An 18584-nucleotide genomic window follows, 5' to 3' on the forward strand; every position below is an offset into this window, starting at 1 on the left:
TTTGAAAGTGTTAGTTTTCCCTTTTTTTCTTTTTCTTTTTCTTTTTTCTTTTTTTTAAGAGAGAGAGAGAGTGTGAGGCAGAGGGGCAGAGAGAGAGGGAGAGAGAGAGAATCCCAAACAGGCTCCCCACTTAGCTCAGGGCCTGACGTGGGGCTCAATCTCATGACCTGAGATCCTGGCCTGAGAAGAAATCAAGTCAGACACTTAACTGACTGAGCTACCCGGGCACTTCAGTTTTCCTTTTTATAAAGAAGAAACATATATTAGTATGTACTTTGGAAAAAATACCTGGAGATATATACACCACTTTATTAGCAGCACTGGAAAAGGAGAGACAATTTATTTGTATGGATTTGATCTAATCTGACATGAAAGTTTCTAAAGTTTCTTGAAACATGTGAGAGTGTTCTCTTTCATAAGACAGTAAACATAGTGTCCTTTAAAAATTCCAGCTGAAGAGCTACTGATCCACCTGTAAACTTACTGTCCCTTGAGATATTTTAAGTCAATGTGTTTCAACCATGGGCCCATCAAAATCTGGCTTCGTGTCTCTCATAAAAATCTAATGGATGAAGAGAAGGAGGAGAGAAGAGAATAAGATCCAGAAATCACAAGATGGAGAGTAAGTTATTATGGTCAGATTTTTAACTTACCCGGGAACAGAGTGAGTAGCATTTTAAGTCTAATGCCAATTATAGTTTATTTCAGAATATTCAGGGCCTCCTAACTATTTACTATCTGGAAAGGCTCCAAGAAAAAGCCTTATTCCGTTCACTGACCCTTTGGGACCATCCTGGCTCTGGGGCTGAAGTTGTTTTCATCTGTCCCCTCTGGGTGCAGTTAAGGGGCCACCTAGTGACTAGACTGGGAATTGCAGCTGTCCTAGAGTGCCTCCCCCACGGACTCCACTTCCCCCCCATGCACTCTAGGATGCTTGTCAGTTCAGATGTGGAATGAAAGAAATGAGATTGGCAAACTTCTCCCGGATGGAGACCACCTTTAACAACCCACTTTGCAAGTCTGTCTCCTTGTCCAGAATCCTCTTTCACGGAGCCTTCAGTTCTTACGTTATCTAACAGGATTACCAAGGGGATAAACTAAGTTATGTAAACACATAAATGTAGTTTTAAAAGTTACTGTTATCGTTTTTGTTAGCCAAACCCTTGGAATAGGTCAACAAAGAGTTTTGTTAAGTGCGAGTGTCATAAAATCAGAGATGTTAAAGTAAGCAAGACTTGCAAACTCTGGGTTCAGACTCTTTAAGAATGAAGAGACTGAGGCTCTGAGAGGTAAACAGGAGGGACTTCATGGGGGCTGTTCTGCTCCCATTCATTTATTTATTGACAGATATTGTTTACTGCATTTCTACTCAGAGCTAGGTTCCAGGGGGGAAGCAAAGATGCACAAGAAGCACAATATCCAGAGGAGAGCCAGACTTGGAAACAAGTAAAAATGAGTGCAAGAGTGCAGTGGTGGAGCTGTGTAAAGGACCTGCTTGTGCTAGACCCACCAGAGACGCTGGCACCCTGTAAGACAATGTGCTTTAAAAAGCACACAGAATAGGGGCTTCTGGCTGGTGCAGACAGTTAAGTGTCCAACTTTTGGTTTTGGTTCAGGTGTTGCTCTCAGGGTCATGATCTCAGTCAGGGTCATGAGATCGAGTTGCTCATCAATGCTTAGTGCAGAGTGTGCTTAAGAGTTTCTCTCTCTGGGCAGCCCTGGTGGCGCAGCGGTTTAGCGCCACCTGCAGCCCAGGGCGTGATCCTGGAGACCCGGGATCGAGTTCCACGACGGGCTCCCTGCATGGAGCCTGCTTCTCCCTCTGCCTGTGTCTCTGCTTCTCTCTCTCTCTCTCTCTCTGTGTCTCTATGAATGAATAAATAAAATCTTAAAAAAAAGAGTTTCTCTCCCTTTCCCTTTGCCCCTCCTACCCACACTGAGGGTGCGTGCTCTCTCTCTCTCAAATAAATAAATACATCTTAAAATAAATACAAAAATAAATACATCTTTTTAAGAAAGCACACAGAATCAACAAAATGTATAGCCATACAAAGGAATATTATTTAGATTTAAAAAGGAAGGGAATTCTGACACATACTACAACATAGATAAAACTTGAGGACATCGTTCCAGTCACAAGGGGACAAATGCTGTATGATTCTACTTATATGAGGTATCTAGCCAGATTCACAGAGTTAGAAAGTGGAATGGTGGTTGCCAAATGCTGAGGGAGGGGTAGATGGTTAGTTACTGTTTAATGGGGACTAAATTTCAGTTTGGAAAGATGAAAAAGTTCTGGTGATGGTTGCACAACAGTGTGAATGTATTTAATATCACTGGACTGTATGTACACTTAGAACTGGTTAAGATAGTAAATTTTATGTTATAAATTTTTTACCACATTAAAAAAATTACATAGAAGCATCACCTCCCACAAGTCAGAATGGCTAGCATCAAAAAGACAAGAAAAAACCAGTGTTGGTAAGCTTGTGGAGAAAAGAAAACACTCGTGTGCTATTGGTGGGAATGTAAATTGGTGCAGTCACTATGGAAAAGAGTGTGGAGGTTCTTTAAAAAATTGAAAATAGAAATACCATATAAACTGGTAAGTCCACTGCTGAGTACCCATTTTCTTTCATTTTATTTCTACCCACAGAAAATAAAAACACTAATTTGAAAAGATACATGTACCCCTATGGTTATTGCAGCTTTGACAACAGCCAACATATGGAAACAACCTAAGTGTCCATTGACATACGATTGGATAAAGAAGATATAGTATACATATACAATAAAATATTACTCAGCCATAACAAAGAATGAAATCTTGCCATTCATAACAACATGGATAGACCTAGAGGGTATAAAGCTAAATGAAATAAGAGAAAGACAAATAGCATATAATTTCACTTATATGTGGAATCAAAACAAGCAAGCAAACAAACAATAGAAAAACACTCATAAATACAGAGACCAAACTGGTGACTGCCAGAGGTGGGTAGAGGGATGGACAAAATAGGTGAAGGAGATTAAGAGGTACAAACTTCCAGTTATAAAATGAATAAATCCTGAGGATGAAAAGTATAGCACAGGGAATATAGTCAATAATATTGTAATAACTTTGTATTGTGACAGATGGTAGCTACACTTACCATGGTGAGCATTTGAGTATAGAATTATTGAATTACTATGTTGTACACCTGTAACTAATATAATACTGCATGGCAACTATACTTCGATAAAAAAAAAAAAGGTTGCGTTGCACACAAAAACGAAAAGTACACAGAAATCAATGAGAATGAACCAAGTATAATTCCACACAATATGACATGGAACTCTCACAATGTTGAGCAAAGAAAACCAGACACAAATGGAGGCAGACCATCTGCTTTCTATATAATGCATGTAGTAAGAGTCAGGGTGGTGGTCACCTCTTGGGGAGGCAGAGACAGGAAAGCACGGGCTTCCAGGGATCTGGTGATGTTTCTGTTTCTCAATCCAGGAAGGAAAGCTTATTTTGTAAAAATTAATTGCACTGTATAATAATTTATAATTTATCCAGCTTTCTGTATGTATACTAAAACTCAAGTTGTTGCTGTTGTTGACTTATGGGACATAGACAAACTAAAGAAGAATTGGTAGGATAGTAAAGGGACTTCCTTCATAGAAGGAAAGGTTGAATATTTTCAGGGTGGTCAGAGTAGTTTGAAGTCTTCAAATATCTGAAAAAGTGGCATGTGGAAGAGGAAGCCAATTTTGCTTATTATATCCAGATGGGTAAAACTTGGAAGTGATGGGGAGGGGGTAGAGGAAGACAGAACTCAGGTCATTATAAAAGATGCTTCAATTGCAGGTTAGAATGGGATCTCTCAAGAGATCATACAGTCAAGTGGAATGAGCACTGACTTCCAGGCCAGCTGGAATTGGACATGAACCCTGGCTTTTCCACTTTCTTGGAACTAAGTATGTCACTCTATCGAGTCTCAGTTCCACAACTGTAAATTAGGGTTAGTGCTAACTACCTTGATGGGTTACTTTCAGGATTAGTGACAATGTATACAATATGCCTAGAATAGGTCTTGGCCCATAGGAGGTGCTCAATAAATGGCAGAAATTATTTTCAGTAGAAAGTTCAATAGAGGAATGAAAAATCAAATTAAATGTAACACATGACATAAATTTCTAAATATCAGTTCCTTTCAACCCCAAGAATCTATGATTCTTTACATCTTTCTTTGTAATTTTCTCAAGGTCATACAGCTTTTAGGCGGTGAGGCCTGCTTTCTCTGAGATGGGTCTACTCTTGTGGGCTGCCTTGGGCAGGGTTGCTAGCAGTAAGTCATTGCCCATCAGGGCCAATTAGATAATCACATCAGCAATCGACCCTGGGGATAGGATCCTGTTCCTTTAAATTCTGAGTATGCTCTGGGAAAGTTCAAAGAGGGGAAAACCTGGGAAGGTTGTTGAAATGGTGAGCTACACACAGAACAAGTTACAGCTTGAGGATACCATGGACCTCAGCTTGAGGATACCAAGTTACAGCTTGAGGGGGTACATGGAGAATTGTCTTTTAAAAAATAGATTCAAGAAAAAATGTGAAAACAGGCTTAGCCTGTCTCACCATTTTTTCAGGTGTAAATAAGAGATATCACTTTGAAAACCAGTCTCTTCAGTTGTAGGCAAAAGCAGTGTACTCAATCTGCAAAGGCAAGACAAACCTGGGTTGGGCTGAGTTTTCCCAAAGCCTCCTTTTCACCCTGCTTCTTCCCGAAGGAAATGACTTGCTGGACTGGGGCTTCTCAGATTTACTCGAGGCTCCCTGCTGACCTCTGTTGAATATTTCTGCCTCAGATTTACCCTGGAAACAAGGAGAGCTCCTGTGACAAGAGACCTGAAGAAACAAACACCTAGAAAAAGTCTCTTTGTCTCAGGTATCACACACTCGACACAGGCTGACCCTTTGAACTTGTGTATTTTCTACAGGCTGCTCAAATGTTATATCTTGGCCCATTCAACTTTCGGTGTGAAATAAAAAGTAAATAGTATGAATTTAGCTCACTATAGCTTTGGCCTTAGCCAAAGGAAAGAAATACCAACAGCTTCCTTTGGCAAGTAGCAACTTATTTTAGCGTTTTCCCTCTTCAGACCAAAGCCCTTGGTAGAAACCAACGTTGCAGCCCAAGCCCACACAAAAACCTCAGATTTTAGTCATATGTCTCACAAGGATATTACATCATTTCTTAGTTTACCAAACGGAAACAATGGCAGGCTCAAAATTACTAACTTGAGGGGAGTGTAATGAAAAGACTATTTACAAAGGTAAACAGGGTTTGGGGGGGAAGCAACAAGGGATAGTATCCTAGGGTGAATAGCTGCAAGCAAAGGAAATGGGAGTACAGTAGTTAGTTACAGCAGTGGTTCTCAAATTCTGTACCATCAGAATCTCTTGGAGGGGGACCCCTGGGTTGCTCAGTGGTTGGGCACCTGCCTTTGGCTCAGGTTGTGATCCCGGGATCCAGGATCAAGTCTTGCATCAGGCTCCCTGCGAGGAGCCTGCTTCTTTCTCCCTCTGCCTATGTCTCTGCCTCTCTCTCAATCTCTTTCTCTCTCTCTCAGTCTGTGTCTCTCATGAATAAATAAATAAATCTTAAAAAAAAAAAAAAAAAAAAAAGAATCTCTTGGAGGACACAGATTGCTGGGCCTTACCCCAGAGCTTCTGTTTCAGTAGGTTTGAGGCAGGACTAGAGTAACTATTTTTCACATTCCCTGGTGATGGTAATGTTGCTGGTTTGGGGGAAAACTGTGGAGAAGGCAGTTTGACTTGAGCTGTGCCCTCCATAGGGGGTTCAGGCAACCTGAAGAGACCCAGCAGGGAGGATGCTGCACTACCTTCTCTCCAAACCCCTCTGTGGTTCTACTTTAATTAAATTCAACCGGCAGCCAACAGGCGAGGGAGCCCACTGATGTTCAGAAAGCTCAGCCTCCAGAACACGGATCAGATTGGAGAGTGCATCTGAAGGAGTAAATGGAAAATATCTAGCTCTTCGACCCCAAAATATCTTCAAGTACCTCACCATTTTTTTCAAACTATCTTATATTTCTATCGTACTTTCCAGTGTACATAGAACATTCATATACATGATGTAATGATTCTCACAGTCACCCCCCTACAGGGTTGGTGGGAATGACATTTCTGCTCATTTATGAATAAGGCAACTGAGGTTCAAAATTGGTGAAGGCTGCACATCTGATAAGAGCTGGGATTTCTTTTTTTTTTATTTTAAGATTTTATTCATTTATGAGAGAGAGAGAGAGAGACAGAGAGAGAGAGAGAGAGAGACAGAAAGGTAGAGGGCCCCTGCACAGTAAGGAGCTGGATGTAGGGCTGAGATCAGGACCTGAGCTGAAAGCAGAAGCTTAAGCAACTTAGTGAGCCAGCCAGGCACCCCAAGGGCTGGTATTTCTTCTTCTTCCTTTTTTTAAAAAAATATATTTTATTTATTTATTGGAGGGAGAGAGAGAGAGAGCGAGTGAGCACAAGCTGGGGGGAAGAGAAGAGGGAGAAACAGCCTCCCTCTGAGCAGGGAGCCCAACATGGGGCTTGATCCTAGGACCCTGGGATCACTCCCTGAGCCGAAGGCAGAAGCTCAACCACTGAGCCACCGAGGTGCCCCTTGATTTGGAGGCTTTAAAGAAGACCATAAACTACAGCTCTAAGCCCATGTTCAGAACGTTTTGAGAAACAGTCACACGAATTAGACATGTTGAGAGAGAAGTGTTGGGTGGGAGTGAGGCCAAAGTGGAGGAGTCACATGTCAGAGCTTACAACCACACTTCCTAATACTCTGCCCTAGACTTCCGGGGAGGCAAGGGTGGGTGTACATGTGTATATTTGGGACTCAGGGTAGGGATGCACTTGTCTGGTGGGCAGGCTACTCCCCGGACAAGGTAGTGAAGGAGCTGAGCATGCGCACTTCCTTCCCCAATGCCCCACAGTCAGGTAAGTCAGTCCCTCCTTGGAAAGAATTGGGAGAGGATAAGCAGGAAGGCAAATGCTCTTCACAATTCTGAAAAGGTGGAAGCTTCTGTTTTACAGAGCTGGGAGAGGGAGAAAATGGCTTCCTCCAGGAATGATGCTCTTTAAGCATCTCACTCTTATCACTATGTAAGAATAACTGATGTAATTAATTCTGTCACATGATCTAGGTACTGCATTTTTATTTCTTATTTATTTATTTTTAAAGATTCTATTTATCTTTTTAAGACAGAGAATGAGAGAGAAAGAGAGAGGAAGCACAAGTGAATAGAGGGGCAGAGGGAGAAGCAGACTGCTGCTGAGTAGAGAGAACCAACATGGGGCTCAATCCCAGGACCCTGGGATCATGACCTGAGCCACCCAGGTGCCCTGGTACTGTATTTTTAAAGACTTGACTCTCATTCTACTACAGTAGAATGGCCTCAGGCCTCAATATGCTCTCATTTCTTTGGTATGCTACTTTTGTTTCCTTTAACCAAATTCATTTCTGATCCCTTGATCATTTTCTACAATGCTCTGGACCACCGCCTGCTTGAATACTGATAAAGTTCCCATGGTTTCCTTCTGAGAAGATCCTGCTTATCAAATCTAAAGCCTCTCTCTCTCTTTTGTCCAGGATTGGGTAGACTATTGGGAAAAGTCCTTACAGAGATTTCCTGGGAACTGGAGTTTTAAAACACATGTCTGTGGGAAAATACTCTCCAACTACTGAAGGGGCTCTGTTTTTGCCTCTACTTATTTCTTAAGTTCTTTGGGGAAAAGAAAATATTATAGGTCAAATCTTTTTACAAGTAAGTACCACTGAACTGTTCAAATATGTGGTATGGATTAGAATTTTATTTCATTGACTAGAACTTGAATTAGGTTAGATATAAGCTGGGTTGTGGAGGACTCAAATAGTTTTCATTGCAAAGGTACTTGTAGAGGAATTTACCTGGTAAACACCGGATCTCTTCCAGCTAATGTTTTTACCAGACTGGGGAGCAGGAGTGGGAAAATGCTGTGGACACAGTCTGCTGGCTAGCAGTCAAGGCAGAGCAAAGAAAACATAGGCAAAGGTCTGTGTGAAATATGAATCTGAGTCACGGAGGGAGAGGAAGAAAATAGCATGTGTCATTCTGAAAAAGCTCTTCTTAGGGCAGTTTCTTTTGGCTGTAATCACTGCCTCTCCCCTGGAGAGAGTCACAGGGCTTCTCTTGGCTCTTCCTGCCACATTTTCAGACTTAAAAGGAAGCCACCTTCAGGCAAATTCCCTCTTCCCCTCAAGAAAGAAAATAAAAGGAAATTGAGAGTCTTGGTCTCTGAAGAACTTAGGTCAGGTTTTGAACGAGCTCAGGGCCCTTTCTTCAGGGGTTGGGAATATCTGCAGTTCCAACTGGGGCTTGCTCCTCTGGTGCCCCTTTGAGTATGAGGGTGGAACTGTGTTCTTTAAAGTAGCCTAAATTCCCACAATTGCAGTCCCCAGACCTCTATCCGGTATGTCTCCTTTTCTAGGCCTTGCCTCTCAGTCTGGAGAGTTTCAATTTCTGTTATTTGCAAGTCTTCTCTCTTGAATTTTTTCTCTGGTCGCCCCCTATTTACTGTCAAAAAGGTATTAATTTTTCTAAACACGTTCTTTCTCTTTCCATTTCTGCACGAATCTCTAGTCACTAGTTCCAGAAAGATCCAGTAGCAAACTGTCAATAACGGACAACCATTTCTGAAATTCATTTAACAATTTTATTGAAATATAATTTATATACCATAAAATTCACCCATCGTAAGCATGTAGACAGTGGTTTTTAGTAAATTTACAGTGCTGTGCAACTACTGTTATAATCTAGATTTAAAACATGTCCAAAACCCCATGAAATTCCTTCATGTGTATTTGCAGTCCATCCTCAGTTTCACCTCCAATTTCAAGCTACTACTGATTTGATTTCTGTCTCTGAAGATTTGTCTTTTCTGGTCATATCATGGACATGGAATCATACAATAAGTCAATTTTTATAACTAGCTTCTTTCACCTGGCATAATGTTTTCCAGGTTAATCCATGTTTTAGTGTGTATCAGTGCTTCATTCCTTTAGTTTCATTCCTATAGGTGAAAAGTAGTCCATTACATGGACATATGATTTTGTTTATCCACTCATCAAAATGGACATCTGAGTTGATTCCAGCTTTTGGTTATTATGAATAACCAAACTGCTGTGAACACTTATGTACAGGTCTTTGTGTGAACATATATTTTCATTTCTCTTGGGTAAACATCTAGTAGTAAAATTTCTAGATAGTATGGCAAATTTGTTTACCTTTTTAAAAAACTACTTAGCTGTTTGACAATGTGGCTTTTCCATTTTCCATTCCTTTGAGCAATATATAAAAGTTTCCCTACATCCTCTTTAACACTTGGTATTGTCTGACCTTTTGATTATAGTTCTAGAGGGTGTGTAATGCTATCTTATTGTGGTTTTAATTTGAATTCCCCTAGTGACTAAGAATGTTAACTATCCTTTCAAGTGCCATTCATATATCCTTTTTGGTGAAATGTGCATTTCTTCATTTTTTAATTGGATTGTTACTCTTCTCATTACTAAGTTATGAGTTCTTTGTGTATTTTGGATACAACTCCTTTACCAGATACATAATTTGTAAACATTTACTCATGACTACATCTTATCTTTTGAACTTATTAAGAGTTTCATTTAATGCCCAAAAGTTGTCATTTTGATGAAGTCCAATTTATCAGTTTTGTGTGTGTGTATCACACTTGTGATGTCATATTTAAGAACTCTGCATATGAAGGATTTAGCCAATGTTTTCTTCTAGAACCTTTATAGTTTTGCATTTATATTTAGGTCTAAGATCCATTTTGAGGTAATTTTTGGGTATGGTGTGAGGTAAAGGTCTATAAGTTAACTTTTTTTGTATATGGATATCAAATTGTTCCAGTATCACTTTTTGAAGAGCGTCCTTTTTCCATTGAACTAACTGTCTTGGCTACTTCACTGAAAAACAATTGGCCGTAGGGGTGCTTGGGTGGTGCAGTTAGTTAAGCATCTGACTTTTAGTTTCATAATCTCAAAGTGATGAGATTGAGTCCAGTGTTGGGTTCTAACCTCAGCATAGAGTCTGCTTAAGTTTCTCTTTCTCTCTACCTCTCCCCACCATGTTCTCTCTCTCTAAAAGAACTAAGTCTTTTAAAAAAATCATTTGACCAGGGAATCCCTGGGTGCCTCGGCAGTTTAACGCCTGCCTTCGGCCCAGGGCATGATCCTAGAGTCCCAGGATCGAGTTCCACATCAGGATCCCTACATGGAGCCTGCTTCTCCCTCTGCCTGTGTCTCTGCCTCTCTCTGTGTGTGTGTGTGTGTGTGTCTCATGAATAAATAAATAAAATATTTAAAAAATCAATTGACCATATATATAAGAATTTATTTCTGACTCTCAATTCTCTTCCATTAATATATATATTTCCTGTTTTTACACCAATACCACACTGTCTTGATTATTGTAGTTTATAGTAAGTTTTGAAATTGGCTACTTTAAGTCATTCAGCTTTGTTCTTCTTTTTTTTTTAAATTGTTTTGGATAGGGATGCCTGGGTGGCTCAGCGGTTGGGCGCCTGCCTTCAACTCCGGGTGTGGTCCCATGGTCCCGGGAACGAGTCCTATGTCCAGCTCCCTGCATGGAGCCTGCTTCTCCCTCTGCCTGTGTCTCTGCCTTTCTCTCTGTGTCTCTCATGAATAAATAAATAAAATCTTAAAAAAAATTGTTTTGAATATTCCACATAAAAATTAGAATCAGCTTACTGTTTATGCCAAAAAGGCTGCTGTAGTTTTTGGATAGAATATATAAATTAGTTTAGGGAGAATTGCAATCTTAACAATATTGATTCTTTCTAATCCATAAAGATGGAATATCTATCTATTCACTTAGACCTACCTATCAATAGAAACAAAAATTGAAAAAATTAAAGGGAGCCACAATAATAGTTTGAGACTTAAATATGTACTTTCCATAATGAATAGAAATCGATAGAAGATTAATAATGAAATAGAGGTCTTGAACAACATTATACACCAGTTAAACTAATAGACATATACAGGACACTTTACCCAACAACAGCAGAATACACATTTTTCTCAAGTGCGGATGAAATAGTCTCTAGGACAGAGTATATATTAGGCCAAACACAAATCTTAATACATTTAAAAAGGTTACACATACATGCAAAGTATTTTTTCTGACCACAATGGAATGAAACTAGAAATCAATAACAGAAGGAAAACTGGAAATATGTAGGAAATTAAACAACATATTGCTAAACAACCAATAGGTCACAGAAGAAATCACAAAGGAGACTAGAAAATACCTTGAGATAAATAAAAATAAAAGCACAACATACCAAAACTTCTCAGATGCAGCAAAATAGTCCTATGAGGGAAATTTATAACTGTAACCACATACATTAAAGAATAAAAAGGACTTCAAGTCAACAGCCTATTTAAACATAAGGGACTGGGAAAAGAAAACTAAACCCAAAGCTAAAAGAAATAATATACACTTGAGCAGAGATAAGTGCAACAAAGATAGAAAAACAGTAGAGGAAGGGGGACCTGGCTGGCTCAGTTAGTGGAGCATTCAACTCTTGATCTCAGGATTATGAGTTTGAGCCCCATGTTGGGTGTAGGGATTACTTAAAAGAAAAACAATACAGAAATCAACAAAACTAAAATTTATTCTTCAAAAAGATTAACAAACAAAATCAAATCTTTAGCTAGATTAAGAAAAAAAGAGAGAAGACTCAAATAACTAAAATCAGAAATGAAAAAGGGGGCGTTACAACTGATACCACAGAAATAAAAGGGATTACAGCAGTCCCCCCTTATCTGTGGTTTCCTTTTCTGCAGTTTCAGGTACTTGTGGTCAACCATTGTCCAGAAACAGATGATTCTTCTCAGATATCATCAGAAGGTCAATGGTAGCCTAACACTACATCACAGTGTCTACGTCATTCACCTCATTGCATTTCATTATGTAGGCATTTTATCATTTCACATCTTCACAAGATGAAGAGGGGTGAGTACAGTACCCTTTTTTGAGAGACAGGGAGAGAGATAACATTCACAAAATTGTTATTACAGTATATTGTTTTAATTGTCCTATTTTATTATTAGTTATTGTGATTAATTTCTTGGTATGCTTAATTTATAAAAAAAGTTTAACATAGGTATGTATGTATAGGAAAAAACACAGTATTTGTAGAGTTTGGTACTACTTGTGGTTTGAGGCATCCACTGGGGGCGTTGGAAAGTATCCCCTAGAGATAAAGCGGGGACGACTGTGTAATAGATTACTATGAACAATTGTGTGCCAATGAATTGGATAACCCAGAAGAAATAGATATATTCCTAATAACACGCAACTTACCAAAACTGAAGAAATAAGAAATAGAAAATTTGAATAGATCTATAATTAGTCGGGAGCCTGAATACATAATCCAAAACCTCCCAACAAAGAAAAGCCGAGGACCATATGGCCTCACTGGTGAATCTACCAAACATTCAAAGAAGAATGAACACCAATCCTCTTCAAACTCTTCCAAAAAATTGAAGAGGAGAAAACACATCTAAATTCATTCTATGAAGCTAGCGTTTTCCTTATACTAAAGTCAGACAGACACTACAAGAAAATGCAGACCAATATCCCTTATGAACATTGATGCAAAAATGTTTACCAAAATGCTAACAAACAGAATACAATAGCACATTAAAAGGGCTTTACACCATGATCAAGTGAGATTTATTTCTGGAATGTAAGGATGATTCAATATCCAAAAACCAATCAATGCAATATATTACATTAACAAAATAAAGAAAATAGCTCATTGAGATTTATAATATAATTATGAATATGCTTGGATTCATCCTTGGCATTTTGCTATTCTCTATATATCACATCTTTTTCACTTTTGGTTCTCCTGTTCCTCTTTTATTGTCTTTTGTTATGTTTAATAGCCTCTTTTAATATCATTTTAATTCCTATATTAATATTTTACTATATTTGTTTAGTTATTTTCTAAGTGGTTACTTCACTGAGAATTACAGTATGCATCTTAATATATCACAGTTTGCTTCAGGTTAATAATAACTGGAATAAAATACGAATCCAGTAAAATATAGAAATTTTGCTCCAATACAGTTCCATTTATAGCTCCTTCATGTGATTATTGTCATATATGTTACATCTGTACATGTTCTAAATCCAACAATACAGTGTTATGATTCACTTTATACAATCTTTTGTCCTTTAAAGGAGTTCTTACAAAAAAGAGAAATATTATAGTCCTTTATATTTACCACTTCCTGTGTTCTTCATTTCTTTGTATAGTTTGAATTAATGTCTAGTGTCATTTCCTATTAGCCTGAAGAAATTTCCCTTTTTTTAAAAAAAAAAAATAAACTTTATACCCAATGTGGGGCTTGAACTCACAACCCCAAGATCAAGAGTCACATGCTGTAACAACTGAGCCAGCCAACACCTCTGAAGAAATTTCTTTAACATTTCTTCTCAGGTAAGTCTACTAATAACAAATTCTTTGCTTATCTTGAGATGTCTTTATTTCACATTCTTTTTTTAAAAAAAACAGGAGAAAAGCATACAGATCTAGTTAGTATGTTTCATGTAACACAGGAGACTTCATAAGGAAATGAAGTCCCTCACTCTGATTTTTAAAGGTTGATTTTGGGATGCCTGGGTGGCTCAGTGGTTGAGTGTCTGCCTTTGGCTCAGGGCATGATCCTGAAGTCCCAGGATTGAGTCCCACATGGGGCTCGCTGCCGGGAGTCTGCTCCTCCCTCTGCCTGTGTCTCTGCCTCTCTCTCTGTGTATCTCATGAATCAGTAAATAAAAGATCTTTTTTTTTTAAAAAAAAGGCCAATTTTGCTAACTATGTAATTCTTGGTTTTTCAGTTCTAAAATTATGGTATCAATGCCTTCAGGCTACCATTGTTTCTGATGAGAAGTCAGCTATTTTTTATTTTTTTTAATTTTTATTTATTTATGATAGTCACACACAGAGAGAGAGAGAGAGAGAGAGAGAGGCAGAGACACAGGCAGAGGGAAAAGCAGGCTCCATGCAGGGAGCCCGACGTGGGATTCGGATCGCGCCCTGGGCCAAAGGCAGGCGCTAAACCGCCGTGCCACCCAGCGATCCCCGAGAAGTCAGCTATTAATTGAATTGGTTTTCCCATTAAAATGACAAATTGTTTTTCTTTTGTTGTTTGGATTTTTTTTTGGTATTTTTTTTATCAAATAGGAGAAAATTTCAGCCATTATTTAAGTATTCTTACTCCCCTACCCTCTTTTTTCGCTTCTTCTGGGACTCTCATTACCTTTACGTTAATATACTTTATGATATCCCACAAATCTCTAAGGCTGTTTCTTTTCCCTCATTCTTTTTTCTCTCAGTTTTAAAGACTGAATAATTTTTTTGATCTTCCTTCAAGCTCACTGCTTATTTCTTCTGCCATCTCAAACTTATTGTAGAACTCCTCTAGTAAATTTTCAACTATTATAACTTTTCAACTTCAGAATTTACATTTGGTTCTCTTTTTAAAAATAGATTGCATCTCTTTATTGAGTTATCTATTTGTTAAGTCATTGTTGTCATATATTCTTTTAGTTACTTAAACATGATTTTTTTGAGTTCTTTGAACATATTTATATAATTGCTTTGAAATCTTTGTCTTCTAAATCCAACATGTAGGCCCACTCAGAGACAGTTTATATCAATTGCTTTTTCCTCTGCATATAGGTCATATTTTCCTGTTTTTCTGAAACTCTCATAATTTTGTTGTTGAAAGCTGGACACTTTATGTTTTTATTTTTTAGAGTTTTTATTTAAATTCTAGTTAGCTGACATACAGTGTAGTATTAGTTTCAGGGACACAATTTACTGATTCAACACTTCCATACATCTTGCAGTGCTCATCACAAGTGCCCTCCTTAGTTGCCATAACCTATGTCACCCATTCCCCCACCCCACTCCCTTCTGGTAACCATCAGTTTGTTCTGTATAGTTAAGAGTCTGTTTCTTGGTTTGCCTCTCTCTCCCCACCCCCATCCTCATTTGTTTTGTTTCTTAAATTTCCCATATGAGTGAAATCATACAGTATTTGTCTTTCTCTGACTGACTTATTTGGCTTAGTATATTCTCTAACTCTATCCATGTCATTGCAAATGGCAAGATTTCATTCTTTTAATGGATGAGTGATATTTCATTATATACATATACCACATCTTTGTTATCCATTCATCAGTTGATGGACACTCGGGCTGTTTCCTTACTTGGGCTGTTGCAGATGTGCTGCTATAAACACTGGGGTGCATATATCCTTTTGTATAAGTGTTTTTGTTTTCTTTTGGTAAATACCTAGTAGTGCAATTGCTGGGTCTTGGGGTAGTTCTATTTTTGAGGACACTCTATACTGTTTTTCAGAGTGACCACACCAGTTTGCATTCCCACCAGCAGCACAGGAGAGTTCCCCTTTGTTCACACCTTTGCCCACGCCTGTTGCTTCTCGTGTTGTTGATTTTAGCTATTTTGACAGGTGTGAGGTGATAGCTCATTGTAGTTTTGCTTTGTATTTCCCTGATGACTAGTGATGTTGATAATCTTTTCATGTGTCTGTTGATCATCTATATGTCTTCTTTGGAAAAATGTCGACTCATGTCTTCTGTCCATTTTTTAATTGGATTATTCATTTTTTGGGTGTTGAGTTAGATAAGTTCCTTATATATTTTAAATATTAACTCTTTATCACATATGTCATTTGCAAATATCTTCTATTTTGAAGGTTGCCTTTTAGTTTTATTGTTTCCTTTGCTGTGTAGAAGTTTTTTATTTTGAGGAAGTCACAATAGTTTATTTTTGCTTTTGTTTCCGTTGCCTCAGGAGACAACTAGTAAGAAGTTGCTATAGCTGATATCAAAGAGGTTAACTGCCTGTATTCTCCTCTAGATCTTAATGGTTTCATGTCTCACATTTAGGTCTTTAATCCATTTTTAATTTATTTGTGTTTGGTATAAGAAAGTGGTCCAATTCCATTATTTTGCTTGTTGCTGTCCAGTTTTCCCAACACCATTTGTTGAAAAGATTTTTTCCCCATTGGATATTATTTCCTGCTTTGTCAAAGATTGACCATGCAGCTGTAGGTTCATCTCTGGGTTTTCTATTCTGTTCCGTTGATTTATGTGCCTATTTTTTTGTGCTAATACCATACTGTTTGATCACTACAGCTTTGTAATATAATCTGAAGTCCAGAATTGTCATCCCTCCAGGAAAGCTGAACATTTTAGGTAAAATTCTGTAGCAAATCTAGTTTCTGATTTCTACCCTTAGTGATAATTGTTGCTGTTTTTTTTTTCTTTGTTTAGTAACTTGCCTGGACTAAACCTTTGGATATCTCTCTTTTTAGGGGTCATCCTGTACCCGCACAGCTTAGTAGTCAGCCAGGAATTGATCAGAGGTTGTGCTCAAATGCCCAGAACCAGTAAGACTTCCAATCTCTGCTACTAGATATATGTGTGGTTTGGAGAGAACTTTCACATTTTAGGCAGTTTTCGTGTCTGCCTTTTACTTTCCAACAGGCCTTGTGTCTCCTGCGTGTGCATGCAGCCTATGGTCAGTTAGGGATGGATGGAGAGCTACTATCCCTGGCTGTTTCCTGACCTCTCTTTTATTTTTTTATTTTTTAAAATATTTATTTATGATAGACATAGAAAGAGAGAGAGAAGCAGGCTCCATGCCAGGAGCCTGATGCAGGACTCGATCCCGAGACTCCAGGACTGCGCGCTGGGCCAAAGGCAGGGGCTAAACCGCTGCGCCACCCAGGGATCCCCCGATCTCTCTTTTCAACTGCTGCCGCGTCCTTGATCCATTGCTCACCGTAATCGGGACCGCAACCTCAGGCTAGCACATACCACTGGGCTTTTCACGCTAGTCTCCAAAATAACTGAGTTCCCTCCAGCAATGAAGCTAAAGGTTTTCATGAATTGCTCCACCCTGACAGATTACAGCACCTATCAAACTTACAAGGCAGTGGGGCATGGAGAAGCAACCCAGGGAATGACACAGACTCGTCTATTTTTTTTTTTTAATTTAAAAAAATTAAAAAAAAAATTAAAATATTTTACTTATTCATGAGAGACACAGAGAGAGAGAGAGAGAGAGAGAGAGGCAGAGACACAGGCAGAGGGAGAAGCAGGCTCCATGCACCAGGAGCCCGACGTGGGACTCGATCCGGGGAGGGCAGACGCTCCACCGCCGAGCCCCCAGGCATCCCGACTCCCTCTATTTTTACCTGGTGTGTAGTCATGAGTTGACGTCACAGCGTGAGAGGGACCCGGCCCAGCGGCTTCCTCCCGGCGGCCCCAGCGTGAGCTGTCAGGGTAGTCTGCGCCGCTCGCGGTTTCATCACGCGGAGTCTCGCGCCCTCCGGCGGCCTCTCTCGAGAACGACACTGTCCTTGTCCGCGCTGGACGCGAATAAAGATTTCTTTTTCAAACAAACAGGAAGTGTCTACGGAGGCCGGGCCGGCGTCTGGGCAGGGGCCGGGCATGCAGGCGGGCGGCGGCCCGATCGCGGGCGGTGGCGGCGGCGGCGGCGATGAGCGACATAGTGGAGAAGACGCTGACGGCGCTGCCGGGACTCTTTTTGCAGAACCAGTCGGTGGGCGGGCCCGCGGGCGTCAAGGCTTCTTTCTCTTCGCGGCTGGGCGGCCTCGTCCGCGGCATCACAGCGCTAACCTCCAAGCACGTACGTGCTCCCGGGGCCGGGAGGTCAGGGGCGCCCGAGGGGGGTGTGGGCGGTGTGGGGAGGCCCTCGCGCTGGGAGGCCTAGCCCCGCCGGAGCTCCGGGGGAGCTCAGGGGCTGCGATAGGCGTCCAGTCGGTCCCTGCGTCTGTCTGGAAGCGTCAGTTTCCTTCCGGGACCGACAGCTGGCAGGCCGAGTTTCCACGGTTGGCCCCGACCCTGAGTCATTATTATCTGGGGCAGCCTCTTTAATTGTTGAGCCTTCTCGTATTTCCTGGAACGTTGACGTGGACAAGCACCCATACGTATTCTATAGGTTGTTTCGAGGATTAGATGGGCCATCAAGCGAGTGAAAACACCAAGTGCCGAGCCAGTGCCAGCTTTGTTTACCTTCTACAAAGTTCCTTTGCAGGTCCCTTCACACGCCGGAACAGACCCTGCCATCTGAACCTATCGTTCAGCATCTTTGGGGAGCTCGAGGTTCTTAGGTTAGACCAACCGGGGGAGGGGGGGGGGGTTGCAAAGAAAAAGCGTTCATTCTCCCAAAATGTAAAATTTGTTGCGGCCTCAGGTGGGCATTGAAAATCAGCAGTTGTCATAGAAGGTATTAAGCGTCCGCAGACTTTTGGTAGGTGAACGGGTTGTGCAAGATAAATGTGTTACGTCGTAATTTGTTCAAAATATGCTTATGGGAGAGGTTATGTGTTAGACACCGAGGGAAAAGAATAAAACTTATTTCCTTTTTCCCAAGG

At 40.1% G+C, this 18584-nt stretch overlaps 2 protein-coding genes across 3 annotated transcripts in view; one reads left to right on the top strand and one right to left on the bottom strand.

The window, feature by feature from the left end:
• SPPL2A (signal peptide peptidase like 2A) overlaps positions 1 to 17411 on the bottom strand; it is a 151726-nt gene extending 134315 nt beyond the window's left edge. The window contains exon 1 of the mRNA XM_077881077.1: positions 17382 to 17411. Coding sequence (XP_077737203.1) covers positions 17382 to 17396 — 15 coding nt within the window. The 5' untranslated portion in view covers positions 17397 to 17411. The remainder of the gene's footprint in view (positions 1 to 17381) is intronic.
• Positions 17412 to 17632: 221 nt separating this feature from the next.
• The window catches only part of AP4E1 (adaptor related protein complex 4 subunit epsilon 1), a 54765-nt gene continuing 53813 nt past the window's right edge, over positions 17633 to 18584 (top strand). Inside the window, exon 1 of one of the 2 annotated variants that reach the window (XM_077881075.1) lies at positions 17633 to 17836. In XM_077881075.1, the coding sequence (XP_077737201.1) occupies positions 17687 to 17836 (150 nt within the window). In that variant the 5' untranslated portion in view covers positions 17633 to 17686. Of the gene's footprint in view, positions 17837 to 18169; positions 18321 to 18584 lie in introns of those variants that run through there. The other variant, XM_077881076.1, reaches the window with a different exon arrangement.

This window comes from Canis aureus, chromosome 32 (genome assembly GCF_053574225.1).
Source record: "Canis aureus isolate CA01 chromosome 32, VMU_Caureus_v.1.0, whole genome shotgun sequence".
NCBI classification, from domain to species: domain Eukaryota; kingdom Metazoa; phylum Chordata; class Mammalia; order Carnivora; family Canidae; genus Canis; species Canis aureus.